At 34.5% G+C, this 20,975-nt stretch overlaps 1 protein-coding gene across 1 annotated transcript in view; it reads right to left on the reverse strand.

Moving 5' to 3' along the window:
- The window catches only part of NCOA2 (nuclear receptor coactivator 2), a 132,671-nt gene that overhangs the window by 13,070 nt on the left and 98,626 nt on the right, over positions 1-20,975 (reverse strand). The window contains 11 exon segments of the mRNA XM_032222794.1: positions 636-673; positions 676-800; positions 3,499-3,549; positions 3,551-3,628; positions 3,986-4,208; positions 4,805-5,011; positions 6,222-6,432; positions 10,719-10,894; positions 10,897-11,049; positions 11,052-11,983; positions 16,389-16,536. Of these exon segments, the coding sequence (XP_032078685.1) occupies positions 636-673; positions 676-800; positions 3,499-3,549; positions 3,551-3,628; positions 3,986-4,208; positions 4,805-5,011; positions 6,222-6,432; positions 10,719-10,894; positions 10,897-11,049; positions 11,052-11,983; positions 16,389-16,536 (2,342 nt within the window).

Raw genomic sequence — 20,975 nt, forward strand, 5'->3', positions numbered from 1 at the left:
CAATTCATAATGTATGCATATAATAAAAAATATTACAACAACAACACCCTACTTGGAACAGCTTATATCCTCCGACGTTACCTTAACAGTTCCTAGGTCCTTGATTAGGACTCAAGCTATTGAGCTACCAACCAGCCCCAAAGGCTGTGAATCTCACCAAAGATTAACCACATAATAATAACAACTAATATTTTATTAATTAAAATATTTCTGGACAGTTTCCCATTAAAATTTGTTAAAAAAAATTTAAAAACAATATCACAAATGAAAGAGCTGGGGAAATCAACATAAAAAGAGGTGAGGGGTTTTTTTTTTTAAATAAAAAAATATTTAAAATATATTAGCCTTTGCTTGCTGATGTTTCACAAAAAACACTCACTGAGCAATCCAGCAATCAAGAAGTCGTGATTTAAAAACAAGCCATCGGCCCTCATTCCCCATATTGTCATTACAATAACAATCATATCGGAGGACATGAAGCATATTGTCAACATTACCTGGTATAGCTCTGAATAGCAGAGGAGGAATGGTGTTTGAAACAAGTAAGTAATTCCTATAGTTAATTTCAAGAAGCTTAAGTCCAGGACCCAGAAAGTTTGAACATACATTTTTAGAAATATCCAATATAGCAATACCTGGCTGACAAGTTCTGGTATTCCAAGAGCTCTATCATTTCTTCTAGACCATCAAAATTCCTTAGTGCCATATAAAGCTGATCAAAGAGAGCGCCTTCATCACTTGGAGACTCAGAGACAGGATGCTGACACATCAAGTCATCCGGAGAGCCTACAAATGGTTGCCTACAAAGGGCACAGCTTGATGAGCAACTTGAGGGGGCAAAAACATTTACTCTTTAGACATTCCAAATTAACTGGATGTTACATACATTAGGTGTGCTAGTTTGTTAGGCAGATAAGTTGAAAGCAAACTCAATAATTCTCTAGAACTCAATATGTCTAGCTAAAGCATACTTAAAATGGCAAAATACTTTTTATCATTCTCTTTCACACATACACACACACCACACATAACACATCCTTACTTTTTTCTAAACTTCTCAGTCAAACCTGAATGTAATTGTACAGACCTATTTAGGAAGTGAGAAGAAAAATTGCTATCGATTTGGAAATTTGTATAACAATGATTTACAACAATAATTTTGTTCATATTTATGATGGTGTATTCAATTTGACAGCTTAATTTTGTAATAAGCTACATAACAGACCTAATCAGATCATTTAAATCTGTGAATGTAGGAGTTTGCTTCTCATTTTAAAAATAATAATAATAAACAGGCTATTAGTTAATCCTGATAACTAAGAAATAAATAACTGAAACTGAGTAATATTTTATCATAAAAGGAGATGAAATCTAATTAGTCCTAAAACAGAGATCAGCAAATAGTAAAAGCAGTTGCTAGTGTGATCATTTATACAAAATAATATACATGAAGGAAAAATTAAGTGCTGAACAAATTATAGTCATGATACAAATTCGCTGTTCATGAAATTCATAAATAAAAAATTGCTGACATGAAGCAATCACTCAATGCTGTCCAATGACAGAACAGAACTAGGGTATGTGCAGGAAGAAAGGAAGATGATCATATCTGTTGCACAAATGGAAATCTACTATGTTGTGTTTTATTTTTATTTGCACTGTTTTCATGTTTATTGTTTTATTGTCTTGTACCCCCCATTCCCTATAAATTGTAAGCCGTCCTGAGTCCCTCAGGGAAAAGGGCGGCCTATAAATAATAAACTCATAAACTCATAAACTCAAGTTATTCCTTAGCTATCATATGTTATTGCCATTATTGTCCATTGCTTAATAAAAATTGTAACTTTTTAGTTATAACATAAATTACACGTTCAACAATAGATATGAGATATAGTAAAATCTAGGGGCAGTTGCACCACACTGTTCCCAATTGCTCAAAGCAGTTTGAAGTTGACCATTGATCAACTCCACTGTTACTAACCTTAAAATCTGAAAATACTAATAGACAATCTGCTTTTCCATTGCAACTGTGCAATGATAGAACACGAAGTTAACATTCAGTCAGTGCTACATCCAGAGCTTAACTGAAAGTTGCATGCATTTGTTACATTATTGCCAATGAACAACCAACCAACTTGTTCATTTTTGGGGGGGTGGGGAATGCAGAACTGTTGAGGCTCTACATCTTGTTTCATACAGTGACTGAATGTCTGCGGATCGAGACTAGAGACTGGTTGGAGCTCAAGACCTGGAAGGTAAGAGAGACCAAATTCTCACGAATGAAAAAAATGGCCTATCCAAAGATCTGAGAAAGCTTTGGTCCTATAAACAGCAAGACTACTTTGTGTAAGTGTCTACTGACTGTGGAATATTCTATCTTATCTGCCAAACACAGACCACAATGTGAGGCCAGAAAGTATGGACTCCATGTGGAAGTGCACTACTTTTACAAGTCAATAGTATGAGGCTGCATTTGCCCTAAATATTTTGCTTAATGCTTGACTGTTGTTGGGGGAGTAATTTGTGCTTACATGGTAATTTACTTAATGATTAAATTATTATAGTTCCTAACGATTTTATGCTACCTTGAATAATATGGAAATGGAGTTAACAAAATATTTAAAGTAATAAACTAAAATACTAAAACATAACGTTTATTCCACTGCAATAAAATGGAAGGCTCCTAGGGGTACATACTGGTAGGACATACCATAGGAATTAAAAGAACCATACTTCATTTGAAATTAGGAAACATGTAAACATATAAAACACAATCAACCTGATAAAATAATTAAAACTATGAATTGCCTGAAAATGAGATGGATGGATGTAATTTTAATAAATGATAAGATAGATAGATAGATAGATAGATAGATAGATAGATAGATAGATAGATAGATAGATAGATGATAGATAAATAGATAGATAGAAAAATAGATCTAAATATCCTCCAGAACGAGCTCTTTAAAAAAAAAAGGTAAAACAAGATTGCCTAAGATACTGATCCTGGTATAATTTTTAAAAATGACTAATATTAAAAATTTATAATCTCAAATCAAATAAATTCAATTTTAATGTACTCGTCTCTCTCATCCTGTTGGAAATGGCACCTCCTTGTACTAGGTCTAGCCTAACAGGTCATGTTGAGACATCTGCCTGGGAAGATGATGTGGGAAGGATGATGCGTAGGTGTAGTTTTAAGTTGCCAACCTCTTTCTACTCTGCCAATCATTTGTCACAGTCTAGGAAAATCCTTGGCTCAGTCAAGGGATGTTTGCTGCCTTCTTTGTGTAGCACGTGGGTAATAATAAGAACAATCAGTGAAACACCTATAGTTCCTTTTCCTTATGTTCATTTATTTATTTTTATTTTGTTATTTATTTATTTAAATTCAATTCTGGAGTCCAACGAACAGTACCAAGGCAGTTCAAAAAGAACAACTATGCAGAAACAGACAAATTAAATAAAGCAAAAAAATACAAAACAGTTAAGACTTACCTGTTCTGACTACTAAACGATGCCTGATCAATGGGCAATATACTGTCAGCAAGGAGCAGTCTGATTGGGAGGGGCTTGCTGTTGGGTTTACTGAGGGGCTCCCATATTCATCTCCCAGTTCTGAACCGCCCTGAAGAACAATAATCACAAAATAAAATATCACTGGAATTGCAGGTGTTGCAGAAGACCAACAATCTGCTGCTTATTGTATATACTATATTTCCCTATACACTATAGATGAGTATTTTTACATTAACCATGGATTGGGATTAGTCAGAGACAATCAATTCAAATAAGGCTGCTTCAAAAGAAAATAAAAATATGTCTTATATAATCAGCATGTTATGCAAAAACATTCAAGCGCATCTTTTGTATAATTGAATTGAACTCCCACAGCTGCATTTATATCTAATTAAAATGTATTTGTCATCCCTGCTAATATTATAATATTCAGTATCTGCTGAAACTGTGCAGACTATGACTGGACTCCACCTTACCCATATTCATAACTGAGATTGTAAAATTTGTCTTGGAACAGCTGACTGTTAGATCTCAAGGGAAGGCTGGGTGTTGGTTACGTATCATGCCTCCTTGGATTGGCCGGTTCATGGCCCTTGTTGTGGCGGCACAAGTCCCTCTCACAGCAGCAGCTTGGCTACCCCAGTCTCCTGATGACATAGCGGGTCGAGGAGTATTACCAGCAATCATTCCTATTAAAACACACACATGTTTATGTTCAATTATGGCTTCAACCCAGTGCTAAACGTTTTTTAATTGCCACTTTTACAATCAGCTCATAAGTCAAGCCATAATAATCAAGAATGCTTTCAAAAGTAGCAACTAGCATTGATGCAACATCTCGGTCCCACTGCCAGTTTAGTGCCATGGATAGGTATCTGAGCATATTTTTCACAAATCTGTGCTCCCAAAAATAATAATCCAGTAAATATGCATTCTTATAATTAGAAAAACCAGAGATCCTTGTGTTATCATATTAATTTGCTCAGATTTCAAATAATTAAGAGAGAATTCATTCTGAATAAACATCCTTAGGCTTATACTTTAAAAGTGCAATATTACAGCATAACCAGTCCGATGAAAATACATTTATCTGAACTCAAGTGAAATTCTCCTGAAAATAAAATGCCCAGCATTGGGTAACGGTCTCATGATCCAATTCAACATATTTTATGTTAGTTTTAGGGTACTGCTGGGGTAAGTGATCCTTGTAGTCAGATGCCTATTCTTTCTATATTAGAAGCAATGTGTTATCACAGAAAAAAAATCACCAAGTATTTTTTTTTACCTGGATTATTACTCCCAAGATTTCCTTGATTTCCCATCATTCCTTGACTACCCAACATGCTGGGCTGAGGTATCACTGAATATGGACTATTGTTTCTTATGGGTGGAAAAGTTGCAGCAACTGGTGCATTTTGCAAAGCAATGTCAAGCTGCAAGTTCTGGTTCGGCAACATCCTTCCCAACTGCACTTGTCTTGCATTGGTAAAAGCTGAACAATAGAGGGGGGGAAAGATGAAAAGGGAAAACGGGGAGCTTTGAAAATACATTATAAATATACACCCGTGGTGGATTCCGGGCTGTACGGGCATACCGGTGGTAGCTGGGAGCAGCAGCCACCAGACCAGAACGGTGGCTTGTTTGGCCCACCCACCACTTTTTGATGCAAACGGGCCAATTACACATGGTCGCCCAGCCCCTGTGAGACCTCCGCTGAGCAGCTGAGTGTCGCTGGGCGGTGGCATGCCCGTGAGAACACCCGGCCCCGTCACAGCATACCAGTTGCGACGGGATCCAGAACTCACCACTGATATACGCCATTAAGTTCTTTTCAAATTAATTTAAAAACTAGGTTTCAAAAACAAATGCAGATATTTATAGACATTTGACAAAAGTTATTTTAAGACTTTCAGGTGAATCCAGAGAATTTAAAATTAAATGAAAAGCTCCACCATCTACTCTACCAACATCCATCATTCAGCTGGAGATTCCTGCACTGATTTCTGACGTGGTAATATTTTACAAAATTGTTTTCATGCTCAGCCTCTGTCTTGATACAATATTAATCTTGTCATTTAATAAATATTGCATTTAAAATGAATGAAACTTAATAGAAATTACAACAATTTCTCTAAGACCTGACTTGTATGGATTAAATGCATAACCTCATAGCACTAACTTTGGATTTCATGCAACAGAGAAAAGTAAAAAATATGTTTGATGCTCCCTTCCTTGCCCGCTTAAGTAATAGTCTGTTAAGTTTCACTTTAGAGCTAGGATGGGAATTCTTTTTTCTTAAACTACAACACAATCATGTTTTATGAATTAGTACATTAAGAAACACTTTTATTTTTGTGTCTTGGTGAAAATTGAGCTGATAGAATGTAGGTGTTCAATGATTTCATTGTACAGTGCAAGTCATAACCATGTGGTAATCCCACAGATTAGTGATGGAAATAAAATAAAACTTTCAATAAAATGAAAAGCTATTTATTTATTTCTAAGTCAAACAATATTCTATTACGGTGGTTGGAAGATTTCACCATGCTGTGATTTATTAAGGTAAACAGCAGGTGGTGCTGTTTGTTCACTGAAGACTTATAAAGCCTAGCAACAATCTGAAACTGGCATGGTGGCTTTTGAAAAGATTCATTTCAATACTATTATCTGTTTCTAAAACCCGATAAATAGTTCAGACTCACTGCTCTGAGAGATCCTCCCTGTGGGTTTCTGGGATCCAACAGGTGTGCCAGGACTGTTGTCACCTGTAATCTGCATGAGGTCATTGATGATGGCTTGTTTGTCAACTGATCCTGCTGAAGCAACTGGTCGGGTATCTGGGAAAAGTTGTGACAACTGGCTATTCTGTAGATCATCTAGAATTTCTTCCAGGTTATCAAGCTCGCTGCCAGGCTTTCATGGAATTTGAAAAGAAAACACATTTTTCATAGGTCTTTTAATCTGGGCTAGATCAAAATACTAGGAAACAGAATCAATACCTCAGCATTAAAAACTTTTCATAGGTCTTTTAATCTGGGCTAGATCAAAATACTAGGAAACAGAATCAATACCTCAGCATTAAAACATATCTGAAATCTGTTCCTGAAAGAAAGAGATTTACTTGTGTCTCACTTAAACTAGACACCAGGACACACATAACCCTTTAGTGTTCCTTATCATGGTGCCTTCTGGAAGTACAAAATAGGCCAAAATATAGCCTCTTAAAAACTAACTAGTAAAATTCTCTGTCTGTAGTTTAGCCATGAATTGGCAGAGAGATGTCTCCAAGGGGGAGGGAGAGGATGCAGATTTCCATGGATGTAACAAAGAATCTTTGTTCAACAGAAATCAACACTCTGTCATTACTGTAATTCTGCTTGGTTATAACAGGACTAAAAATGTTCTATGTAATAGTTACTTCCACATGGTTAAAAACATTTTACGTTTCATCTGAACTTTCAATCATGGACAGAAAAATGTGAACCATTTAAAGAAATGAAGACAAAAGAAAATATAATAACTTTTGCGGCTGGAAATTTGTAAGTTGAACCAATGTACTACTACTCAACATGTAATAAATTGAAGAGTGAAAAAAAAACCTGGGGTGAGAGAAGTTTGGAGAAATATCTCCAATTTCTTTTTAAAAAAAGAAGAGGAGGAAGTCACAGAGTATTAGTAAACCTAATAGGCAATAATCCCCTTAAACCCAACAAAAGAGGTACAATAGGTGTAATAAATTCCAGAACTTTGCATACTACCTCAGAATAGCATTGGAGCCTCATTTCAAATGGAGGATAATACTATAGTAAGCATTGGTTCCACCACAAAACCGCGGTAGACTAAAGCGCGTGCGACTAAAGCGCGGTGACAAAATCGCACCGTCAAAACCGCGCGACAACAGAGCGCCGACAACAGCGTGCCGACAGAAGTGCGCTGTAACATAACCCTAAAAATAACCCTAAACCTACCCTAAACCTAACCCTTACCTTAAGTTAAATCGCGCTTCTGTCGGCGCGCTGTTGTCGGCGCGCTTTTGACATCGCGGTTTTAGCGCTGCGGTGTTGTCGGCGCGCTTTAGTCTACCGCGGTTATGTCGTACCACGGTAAGCATTGTGCTTCTTTTAGTTCCCTTGCACATGTTACTACTATGCCCTCAATTTATAAGTAATAATTTTAAAGGATTGGGCTTTTAACAGTCCCATCCTCCAAATATGAGCTCTACCAGCTTTAGAAATGCACAGCATAAGCAAGCCAGACAACAAATGTCTGTTCTTTACATACTTCAAAAATAGCCAAACAAAATGCTGTAAGAAACTTTCTTTTGTTTCCTCCCATGTCAGAATGGCTTACAAAGTATGTTCGTACACCTAGAATTCTGAAATAGGATTGGGGGGCCATGAAGCTCCTGGGCTTCTTTAGACCTTTCAGGTTAATCTTTGGACAGAAAACCAAATATATAAATTGGAGGCAGGGATGGGGTGTGTGTGAGGTGAATCATGTCCCTAGAGAACAGGTATAGAACAGGCTGGAAATATAAACAAATGAAGCCAGAAAATTATCAACCCCATGTAGTAAAAGAGATCGGTATAAAAAGTAAAGTGACAACAACATAAGAAATACCACATACTGGAAAAATAATTCATTTGAAAAATAAAGATAATTAAAGGTTACTAATATACAGTACATTGTTGAAAATATTTTCTATGAACATTTCCTTTTCATTACCTATTATGTTTTACAACGTTAAAGAACATTAATTAAAAATGTAAAAGATGATTATGTTAAGAATGAGTAATTCCTACAAACAAAAAAATAAAAGCAACAAATATAGTAAAGGAATTGTTTCTTGTGCTCTCATGCTATACCCAGACCTTGACTAGGAAGGAGTGACAAATCAGCAGGCCAATAATCTAAAGTTTACTCAAATGCTAGTTTGAAAACTCTTGGGCAGAAAGGCTGGAAAAACCTGCCAGAAATTTTTAGGAGCTGCTTTATTTAGAGAAGATAATGTCTGGACTAGTGGCCAGTGTCAGCATAACCAGAATAAATTATGCTTTTGTGTATTTTTTTTGTGTGTTCTTTACCTAGTGGACCTGCAGAACAAATTGATAAATATAAAAAAATCCATCAAACAAAACAAACCACTTCTGGAAGATTAAAATTCTTGTTTCTAAGTATAGTAATTTAAAGGTTTTTTTGCAATGTCTTCAACACTTAAGAAGCAGACATTTCCATTGCTGAAGCACCACTGGTCTGTTGTCAGTGTTCCATTATGACTCAGACTTTTTCAAAAGAGCTTTTTCAAACACATATTAAGCTAAGACTTTCCTAAGTAATGTGCATCATTTTGCTCTTGTACCCACATATCACACTGATCATATCTGACCCAACTGCAAAGTCTAGAGAAATTCTCTAGAATTTTTTATTGATTGCTGGAAATATTCCCAGCTTAATTTTGGGTGGAGGTAGAAATGCAGTAGTGGGTTGCTGTCAAACACTGAAGTATCTCATAGTGTTAGACAAACCTAACCAGTTTTTCTATATACCGTTCACAAGGCATAGTGATAGCTAGTAAATGGAATGGAGACAGGGAAATGTATGATAATGCTGCTTTTACCAGATGAGTGTTATGTGGAAACTTTGGTAGAGGACAGCTTTTCAAAATATCACAGCTAAATATTACCAGCCCAACCTGAATAATGAGGCAAGCATCTTTTATGGAAGAGTCTTTCCTGTTTTGTCAAGAATTGTTCTCAAGCAGTTCCAGCCTTAATGTTTTCCAACAAATTATGTAGCAGCTGAAGAAACAGGAGAAATGGTCACCTCTATTTTCTCCCTTAATTTTTTTTATGAGCATCATCAGATATGTAACTTTGATAAAATTATGTGAAATAAGGGAATCAACTTTAGGGATATTCATTAAAGTCCCATGCAGGTTCCCAGGCTTGAACATGGCAGGTTCCAGACCTGAACCTTGGTTAAAAATGGCTCTGAGTATTATGAATACTGAAATTCATAGTCCTTGTTGGGTAGACGCGATCCATCTGATTCATAACAGTTTTTCATGTAGTTGCTGCACTGTTTCCAAATTCACCTTTTTAGTTTATAATCACTTCTATATATCAAAGATTATGTAGGTAAAACCTGTCACTTGTATTTGTCATGTAATGCATAAGAAAATAAACTACATCAGAAACTTTACTACCTTTTTCAAACTTATCTGTCAAAAATTAAACTGCAGAGGAAAAAAATTATGAAAAAACCATTTTTTTCTATTCTGCAAAAAATAAAGTATACACTGTGCCAGATTCTTTTTCTTTCTTTTTCTTTATGTCTTCGTTTAAGTACGGAAGGGTGAAAGGAAGAGCCGGGTTAATAGTTTCTCTCTGATATTTTTCTATAATGATTTGTACTAGTAGAATATTATGACAGAGTTTTTTTCACCCAAGAATGTTTAAAAGAATGTACAATGATGCAGTCAATAAAATCTGTACCAACAATGTGGAAATAAAATGACAAAGCTCAAGGACAACATAAATTATACCACTACTATAGAAACATGGGATTCATTTTGCAGATTTAAGAGGCAAAGTAAAAGCAAGTTCTGTAAACCAAGCAAATTTCTTTTGAGTTAGAGGAGAAAATGTACCCAGAAATTAAGAACATTGTTTCTTATGCAAAACTTACAGCAAACATGAAGAACCCAAAACTTTCAAATATATTTGGATCATGTTTCCTGTAAAAATGAGACTTCTATATAAATCTTGATTTGTACACTTTCTAATTAGTCTTTGCGTAGAAGCATCTACAAGCTTACATATTTTATGTTCAAAACACTTTGTTTGCATTTAGTTTTGCATCCCCCCAAACAGTATTTTGCTTCCTGCTCAATTTACATTTTATGATTCTAAATCAGGTGTTAAGACTGAATGTTACATATTTCAAGTAGCTTCTATCAATGGGTGTCATTCTCATCCCATATTTACATTTTCATCTCCAAAGCCGAAATTAAGTGGCACTTTCCCGTTCAGATTTTTCAGCCAGTGAAGTCTTGGCAACAGAAACAATGATAGTGATTCTAATCACAAAGAACGTTGTGTCGGAAGCAATACAGAACAAGAATTGTTTCTGTACCCATCTCTGATACAAATAAGATAAACAAATGAATAAATAAAATACAACCCTTCACAAGTTCTTACCTGTTCATTCGGCTCAAAGCGCATCTCTTCTTTTTCAGTCTTAATAGCTACTGGCTTTACTGTGCTACTGGAAGGGTCTGTCTTACTGTCCGACCTTTCCAGTTTGGGGGTAATGTCTGGTAAACCAATTTCTTTTGTATCATCTTTATCTAGCAAGTAACGAAGTAGTGCATTTCTTTCTTCTTGGGACTCACTGGTTCCTGTTTACAAGTTATCTCTGAACCTGGAGCTGTGCTACTAGTCTCCTGGTTCAGTTCTTTGCCTGTGGCCTCTGCTGTGAGCTTGGCCAAATCTACAGGAGAACTGCTGTCCTGCAAGAGCCTGTGCAAAATTTATGCTTCTCCTTGAGCGAGGTTCCATGTGCTGAGCCAGAACCAGATAAGCTTCCCATGGAGTCCTTGTTAGCATCTCCCATAGTATTAGCCAAAGATGAAGGCTCCATCTGATCAGATTTGGTGGTCAGCAGCTGTAAGAGCTTTGTCTGGCTTTTGCCATCATGCAGTCTGTTCTGTCCATCAGGTCTTTCACTGCCAACTTGGGACATGTTGTCATTATTTTCTTTCTGTTCTCCTGAATGGCAGACACTTTCCGCTTGTCCAGTTGTTTCTTCCGATTGTTCCCCATGCAATCCAAAGCTATCTTTAGAATCCAGATTTCCCATTTTAGTTAGCTGGGGAGGATTCATACTTACAGGGGAATTCTGTAAATTACCCATTTTTATATCAGGTGAAGCCAACGAAGATCCCAGAGAGACTCCATGCCCCTCACTGAGAGCCTGAAGTGCATTGAGGGAACTGTTGGTATAACTATGGCTATTTCCTGTGCTGCTGCAAACTCCAACAGGTGAATGCAAGTTTCCTGCAGGAGAAAACTGGTTGGGTGGGATCCGAGGACTTCCTGCCACTCCAGGACTCACACGATGCCTTGGGGAAAGCATAGAGTTTGGCTGGCCAGGTGTCATGCCAGGGCTGTTTTGAGAAGGACTATTCATTTTTAGTGCATAGTTACTACCCTGAGGAGTGGATGTTTGTATACTTGACACATGGTTCATCCCACCTGAACTACTAAACCTGCTTGTTGGCATACCCATTTGTTCCTTTGGGCCATTTATGGCAAAATTCATATTGCTATTGATGGTCATATCCTGACCTGGATTCCCACTGCACATGGCTTGATGGGCAGGACTGTTAGAGCTAATTGTGTTCAATGGCTTTCCCAGTACTTGTCCAGTTAAATCCTGGTTCATCCCACAGACATTCTGTTCCCTACAATGTGAAAAAAGAAGAAAATACCTATAATATTGTATGTTAAATTAAAACAGCTTAATAAAAAGATACCATATAATATTATGCTCATAATCAATCCCATATGAAAAAATAAGTGCAACATTTGTTTAATCTTACTATATCTTAAAACCTATATGTTTTTTTGTAAAAATAAACAGAGCAGAAACTATTTCTTACAACAAATACCTTAACTATTTTCAGTAAAAAAAAAAAAAAGATAAATATGCTGATTGGTGATAAAAACATCTGTTGATTCTAACATACGTATTATCCTATTATGTAAAAAAATATCTAAATCTTGATTTGTCTAGAAGATAGTAGGTTAGGGGAAACAAACTTGTGTGTTGGGGCTGAAACAGCAAAGTACAACAATTAGGCCAGATACTGTGATCATGAGTCCTATAGGAGGGTAATTGCCATAAGAAATAATTAGTAATTAGCTAGCTATACTGGTATCAAATTATACAATTCTCATTTTACCTATGCAGATGAAGATCACTTAATTGGGAGGCTACCAGTATCCCCAGTATATTCAGGCTTTAAAGGCTTGATGTCACAAACAAAATTGGACATTTAAAGTTATTTTTTTTAAAGACTAAATACCTTTGTCTTCTAACATGGGGGCTGATATATAGAAATTTAGTTAGTGTAAAGAAGTAGGTAAGAAGTGCCATTCTGGGATTATGCCATTTAGGTAGTGATTCATATTTTGTTGCCCTAAGTAAATCTGGATCAGTACATGGTTTGCACTATTTAAAATATCTTTTAATTCAATTTTGATTAGCACATTTCAGAACGAAAGAGGAATTATTGAGAATCACAGATTCTTTGTGCCCGGAATATTAGATTCTGCACCTCCCTGATAAGCAATTTAGTTTTACTTCATTGCTTTATATACATTGCTACGTCAGGTTCTTTTATAATGTTGCAATGTCAGGTTCTTTTATAATAAACCAAATAACCTACTCATTTATATATTAAGTGAAATATTTAAAAACACTATACAGCAATATCAATATATATATATATATAACATTTCATGCATACAGAATTATACTGTATTTTAGATCAGGATTGTAATTTCAGTTCAATATATATTTCTATGTTATTTTTATGCCATATAATGATTGTTGAACAACAATAAGGCCTCTGAAAAAAGATTTAAAGAGACTGGGTTTAAAATTCAATTTAAGTTATCCCCTTTAATGGCTACGGTGCTGATTAAGCAAGCATCCTGCCTCTTCACATTATCTTCCAGTTAGCTATGTGGTGTTTCCTCAGGCATATATCAGTCCTCATCAGAGGATATCCTTTCCTTAACCAGCAAATAATCCAATATTCACCTGTGACTATGACAAAGATAGTGACAAAATATAGAAAGTAGCATGTATATATACTCAATTTATATAAAATGTATTTCCACTTTAATAGCTAACTTTATATTGCATACAAAAATAGAAAGATTGTGGGTACACAGAGTGTAATTAACTTTATGAGCCTTTTCATTTAGCTTTGGATCTTTTCCTCAATAAATAAATGAACAAGTATAATATTTTTGACTCATTTGTTTAATTGATATCTTTTTACCTAGTTTTAGGACTTATATGGCAAACAGATGTTTAGATCATATTTATGTAGAAATGTTGAAAATTCACAAGGATTCACAAAGTACACTGTATTTTCCATAAACATTACATATTTCTTTGACCGGCAAGTAAAATGGACAAATTCACAGCTCTATGTAAAAAAAAAGTGACAAGAATTTTCTAACATTTAAATGTATGTAAATATATTTTTCTCAAATCTGTAGCTGCTCTAGTAATTAGTAAGACTTATAGGGAAAAGCAAGTGTTTAAAATCATGTTGTAGAGACTTTTCACCCCCTCCCACTCAAAAATATTAGAATGGAACTTCTCTTAATAAGGAACTCTGAAAACAAAAAACTTAGAATGAGATCCACCTAATTTTAGGAATCTTTGCATTTCTACATGAGTGTGTGTGTGTGTACACACAAGCTGATGCATGCATTTTCAGAAGAAAATAGTAGACAGGAATCTTTTCTGCATGACTGAACTGTTCCAACCACATTTTATCCTTCAAAAGAAAATTACACAAGTTGCAGCATGATATTCCATAGACATACAATAGATGATAGAGGGAGGAAATGATAGTTAGCCTGCAAAGAAACATCTACTGTGTGATTGCTCTCCCTTAATATTTTACAAAATACAATAGCTTGTTAAATGCAAGTTTCAATGCAAGCAGAGGTAACACAAAGCTTTCAAGGTTACCACCAAGTAGAGAATTCAACCTATCTGCTGGGAAATCACTACTGTTGAGGAATTTACACTCTATGGCTTATTTTAGGGAATCACAGGACAATGGTTTGGGACTGAGACACAGAAGCTCTTTTTAAGAAGCTGCAAGAGGTTGAGAAACCTCTTCTCAATATTGCAGGTTCTTAAAAAAGGATGTATCTCATCTTCTACCATTTCAATCTTGTAGTGGCTGCAAGTTCTAGAGACTCAGCAGATGCTCTTTGGGGTAGCTTATATCTTATAAAAGATGCAGGTGAACATTTTGTGATAATTTGGGAAAGTTTGTTTTAAATCCTACTGGACTTTTTGACCAAAGACAAAGGATAGCTTTTTCCCCACTCTTTTTTAAAAATTTATTTTTAAAATGTCACTTTGCAGATTTCCATCATTCCAAGTATTCATATAAGAGGGCTCTACAATATATGGAACCGTAACCAATACGAGGATGAACATTTGCAGTCCTCCAGATGGAGCAGAGTTGCAATTGCTAGTATGCCTCACCACTAACCATGCTACCAGGAAGAAAATATAATTTAACAACTAGAGATTCCACATTTCTATTCTAAATGGGGGGATATTTTTGGGGGGGTATTTTTTGTCTTTCAGAGAGAGGATTGTGAGGAAATATTTCTTTCAAAAATGCACTTTTTTTGCAAAGATGCATGACAAAAATATTTGAAGATCTTCCATAATTTATTTTTGTGTTGGTAGATATATGAATAGTCAGTTCCTTTTCTTAACAATTTAAGGAAACTTTCCAATTATTTTTTCCCTCTTCCAAAGTTTGTGAAGTAAATTGACACAATTTACATTGATGGAAAAATATTTAGGAACTATATTTCAAAACATTTTGGTAATAATGTAGACATTCCTTGTAGATAAAAATTTGCATTGCAAGTTTCCCAGCTGAAATATTTACTTTGCTCTCTCTGTGGCATGAGAACGTGACGAAAATCAAGCAATGAGTGAAGTGGAAAAATAAAACACAAGAAATATAGAGATTCATTTTAAAATCTTTTCTTAAAAAATATTGGTACATGTTCAAATTGTCTAATATTACATGTTTTACTTATCATTTCAAGAACTACCACCAAAAAGAGATCCCAATCTTTCAGTGTGATAAATCCCTTCTCTTGACTTTGTTAATAAGTAAGGGTATGATGTATTTTATATTGTATTTTTATATTGTGAATGTTATCTTTTATTGTAAGCTGTTTTGTATTACATATTATGAGATTATGAATACATAAATTGGATGAACAAATAAACAACAGTTTGAAATTGTCAAACAAACCACAATTCTTTGATGAGTGTAATAAAAATAATTAGACATGCCAGTGAATCTTTTTATTAAATAATGTTTTTAATTGAAAAGCAGAAAAAATGGAGAAAGGTTATTTTAATTTGTCATTTGTGTGCATGAAAGGCATTTTCCCACACAAAGATCCTTCCTTTAGAAAGTCTAGAAGTATTTCAATTATTTAGAAATCAATCAGATATGTAAATAACAAATATTTGCATATCTGAAGCACAGTCACATCAGTTATTTTTGCTATTTGCTTGCAAAGTATCTTGCAAAATGACTTCATTAGTAGATCAATAAAAATGTGCAAAAGACTTTGCTAGATGCCCATTCCCACTGTAGGTCCCTGCCCTCTGATCTTCAAGTAGTAGGATTAAATCCAAGTTGAAAATAGAACTATAGGAACAATGCTATTAAAAGAGTAAACTAGTCATACAAAAGAGTAAACTGTTGATTTAATCTGAATACATATAATTACAACAGATAAAGATCTCATAGTGAAAAGTTGCCTTTAAGACACCATTCAGCGTTTTGAATTGCAGACACAAATTCATTTACTTATACATTGTGTTCAAGTAACAGGATAATCTTTCAAATAAAGTTTAGATCTGTGACATTAGAATTAATTAAGAAAACAGAAGCAGCAAAAACAACTTAGCTTATTATTGCAATCTATAATTATAGCCAAAAGATCTATAATCTTATAATATACTACAATTGTAATTGATGAATTTTTTAAGATAAAAAAAGTTTATAGAATTACCTGTGAAGCATATGTAAAGATATTACAAGCTGAGGTTCGCTAGTAGTCTGGGAGCGGATGAGCTTGCTCTTCGTTTGGGCAGCAACTATAGTGCCATCAGACAAAGAAAATCGATACACAGGACTGAATGCTAATCCCTGCCTCAGCACTGTAAGCAAGCAAAAACAAAAACAAAGCATAAAGACACACAGCCCACTGTAGGAATAATCACATTAAAATGGTCTTTGTCCACTAATATTATTTCTTACTTTAGAAGGCAAGAAAAAACCAGCAATTTCTTTTGCAAACACAGCAAGGCAATATTAAAGTTCTTTTGAGTTAAGACCAAAGAGCAAGTGGAGTAAAGTATTAACTGAAAGAGAAATGTTGCCAACATTGACAAAGCAATGTACCTATACATGAATGGATGGGCTTATATCACATACAAGAATAAGGTCACAAACTTTTTTCTTAAAAACAGAATGTTGTTTTTATACTTGTAAAGCGAATTAAGCAAATTTGAGGTTTGCCACACAGTTTTCATATGTTCCTTTCTCAAAATGGCTGGAAAGTGATATTTCTCAGAAAGGTTATTAGCAATTGAGATATTAAACAACATGGACTGTATAGTCTATATAATGGCTACTGTTGCTCATTTCTGCTATAGATTGCCCTTGCTGTTCTGGAAAATGTTACTACTGAGTTTCCTCTAAAAAAGCTTGTTTCTTTTTCTCATTCTGCTATCTTTCCCTCCCTGCTTCCCTCCCTTTCTCCCTCCTCCCATCGTAACCTCCCACCACCATCTCACAATGGGACTCTTTCACAATGGGACACCGAGAGGCATACACATATAACCCCAAACTATTTTTTTAAAAAAAATACTAAAACAATAAAGTTATTAAAAATAAAAAGCATTATCTTCAGGATAGCACAATTAATATCACTAATTGTACAGCTATTTTTCAGATTCTGTTCCACCCCTGTCAGTTCCCAGGCCAAACCGCAAAGTCGTGTTTTCAGGCCACTCCGGAGGGCCAAGCCTGTTTATTTTTATGTCTCTATTTATAATTCTATTAAAACTATAGGTCCAGAAGAGCTACATTTTCCTAAAAATATACACATTTTTCTTATTGTTCAAGGTTATATAGTAAACTAGCACAAACATCATAATACAGAGGAATACTTCAATAATCCAATTTAATATCCCATGATTTTTCATATTCTGTTTCTTTCTCTAATAGAAAAAAGGATTAAATCTGATTATTGTAACTTTATTTTGATACTTTATTGGAAAATGCAGTGTTGGCTTCTAGTGCTATGGGCCCAACAAACCTCCATTTATGGAAATTCTTTCAATAATTAATTTTTCAATTGCTGGCGGCTTCTTTCTGTCCGTGTTTTAATGCTTATTTTGCCATTTTTTATTTAGCATTGTAATTCTATTTTTATTTAAAATGTATTATGTTTTAATTCTTTTAACTTGATTTTGCAATTAAAAATGCTTAGATATTTCAAGTCAGCATATAAATATTTTAAATAAATAAAAATAACTGATCTAAATTTTTAACACAAGGCTTTTAGGCTTTAGGCACTTAAAATTTAGAAAAAATGTTTTTCATTCATACACACACACATTTGTATATGTAAAACATTTATATATGTGTGTGTGTGTGTGTTTATGTGTGTGTATGTGTCTGTGTCTGTGTATATGTATATATATGGATATTAACAGATTTATCTTTGACAATCGTCTGCTTTCTTTCAGTGTAAAAAAGCACAGTTTGTATTGTTGGCCTGTTATCAGTTTGCAGTTTTCCTATATAAATCATATCATATATCCTTCCACAATTTTCTGCCCTCCAGAAGCACATTATCCTGGAAGACAAGAGTTATAATCCAAAATTTTTGAAGGACCAAGTTGGAAAAAGCTGACAAGATACATAAAATGACGTTAAAAAGCTGACAATTCTAGGCTTTTCTTTCCTGTCCAGACTTGCCACACTGGTATTGCAGAATTTTGTTTCGTTTTTTAATCTGTTTTTGCCTTCAAGTGGTCTATCCTGTTACAACATTCATCACAAAAAGTTTGGCAGAAGGAAATCAGAAAACATAACTTTAACTATGTGTGATACCCAGTGGTAGGTTTCAACCAGTGTTACTGCAGGTCAACTTAATCTGTTGATGCAGATTAAGATTGCATTGGCTTTTGGGGCTGCCGCTGCACACTGTTGGCTCATATTTAGCTGGTTGTTCACTAAGACTCCAGGATCACTCTCACAGTTACTGCTATTAAGCCTGGTTTCACCCAGTCTATATGTGTACTTTTGGTTTTTCTTGCCTAAGTGTAGGACTTTACTTTTCTCTACATTGAATTTTATTTTGTTAGATAGGGCCCAGTGTTCAAGTCTGTCAAGATTCATATTGTCCCAAAGCTAGTTCCCTACTCTTCTGGAATTGGCATATATAATGCATTAAACAGGTGCAAGATCACAAGGAAAACCCTTATGGATGCATCAAGCCTCATCTTCTTGTTGCTGTTAGTCTATCATTTTCTCACAATGACTATCCAGAATATTCGCAGGAGAGGCAGACATAACTTTTCTCTACTGTCTTGATTAGGCAAAGGCTTAATAAAGAAATACCTCCTCCAATGACCAACAGAAACAGTATATGACATGTACGTGAAGTTGGTCTTCTGGGAGTATGCTCTATACTTAAGCAGAGATGGAAGGAGGGGAAAAAGGCTTTCTGACAAATAAAAGCAGTAGAAATAACAGCAGTAAAACTCAAACCTGTACATTATATGTCACGGTTGTTAGCTTTTATCTTGTCTTCCTCTAAGCATGTGACATATAACACCCAGTATTCCTTTCAATGTTTAACTTTACCTACTGACCAACATAGGACAGTCTTATATCAGGAAAATAATGTTTAGTAACTCCATAGCCAGAGTATATAGCATATAAATTGGATTTTCAGACAGAATGGTCAATATAAAAACATTTTCCTTAAAATCTTGCAAATACAAGTTACAGTTCTTACTACATTCTGCCAGAGCTATTTCACAGGATTAAAACCTTGTTCTTTAACTTTAAAATGCCACATTTAAAAAAAAACATATAGTAAATGCTTATTTGGGAAATGTCATAATTTTACTTTAGAAAAAATTACAATCTAAATAAATATCCATAGGTAATTGCACAAAGTTTGCTATGAACAACATTGAAATGATTCATCAGGACTTTACATAAACATTTAATTAATGTAAATTAGACTTTTCAAACATATAAGAGATAAGTTAAATGGACTTCAGTAGATACTGTGTAGCAGACAAAGCATTTTTTATTAAATAGATTCCATAAAATTATTTTCTATGTCTGTGTTTACATAATATAACTAGAATTTTTGAGAAGAAACATATTTATATTCTTCAAGTTAATAAATATATCCTTCATCCTGGCAAGTGTGCAATTAACTTGTTTTAATAGAGTATCCAATATATATGATTCAAACTGTGAAAGAGTAGCACAATACTTTTAGACTAAGTCATTTTTATATTTCCCAAACAGAGCTCAAGTTGGCCTTATAACCAGAATTCATTTTTTTTGTATCACAGTTTGCTTCTAAAGTTTATCCATAGCAGTTAAAACTAACCTATCCTGTTAAAATTCACTGGTAGATTCTTAAGAAGGAGCATTATGGCTCTACTGGTGGACAAAATCATGAGAATAAAGCTCCCCAGAGAACCAAGACCAGAATAAAGCATTTGAGCAGGAGTCAAATGTTAAAAATTATTTTTGCCATTGAATATGCACTATGCTATGAAATCCATTATTGTTTCCATGCAGAAAATATGAAACTAGTTTAGATATACAAAATTTACTGAATTTATTTGGAATTACAGATTATTGCCTTCTCGGTTTTCCTAAATTAAGTCATTTTATTCTAGATATATGAATATATTACTTTTAAAAGAAATTTCTCATTCAACTCGCGCCTGTGGCTGTATGTGCAGGTAATCTTTGTGTCTCAGGATTCATAAAATTTTGTTAGGTTCTTTATAGATTTTTTGAGGCAAAAAAAATCCTTTCTCTTTAATTTCCTAGGCTGGACCATAGGGAGGTTTTCTTCACTACACTATCTGAAGTATGTTAAGAAACACAAAGTACGTGTGTGTATGTGTGTGTGTTTGAAAGATCTTGAGAGAAAGAATGTGTCACTAATTTTAAAAGTTTTCCCTGTCCCAAACTGTAAACATTAAACTAGTTTTGATCCAAACTTCTAACAGAAAATTGTATCATTCAAACTATTATAAATGGTATGGGGTTCTAATATGAGAAAAGCATGTTCAGTGGTTTGGTATTTAAATAAACCTTTTTAGTTTTTAACACTTGTTAATTTCTTTTCTTACAACTTTTGTAGTCTGTTTAAAATATTCTAATGTTTTTTTTTTGTCAACAACAGTGGTGCTGCTCAAAATTATTTACATAAATAGTACCAGCCATCAATCAGTAATCAACAAACACATAGAGATAAGTTTATATAGCATTCAAAAGAGGCAATAAAAAGCTAAGAAGGAAACAAAAAGACAGACCACATCCTCTCCAG

This window comes from Thamnophis elegans, chromosome 8, assembly GCF_009769535.1.
Source record: "Thamnophis elegans isolate rThaEle1 chromosome 8, rThaEle1.pri, whole genome shotgun sequence".
Taxonomy (NCBI): domain Eukaryota; kingdom Metazoa; phylum Chordata; class Lepidosauria; order Squamata; family Colubridae; genus Thamnophis; species Thamnophis elegans.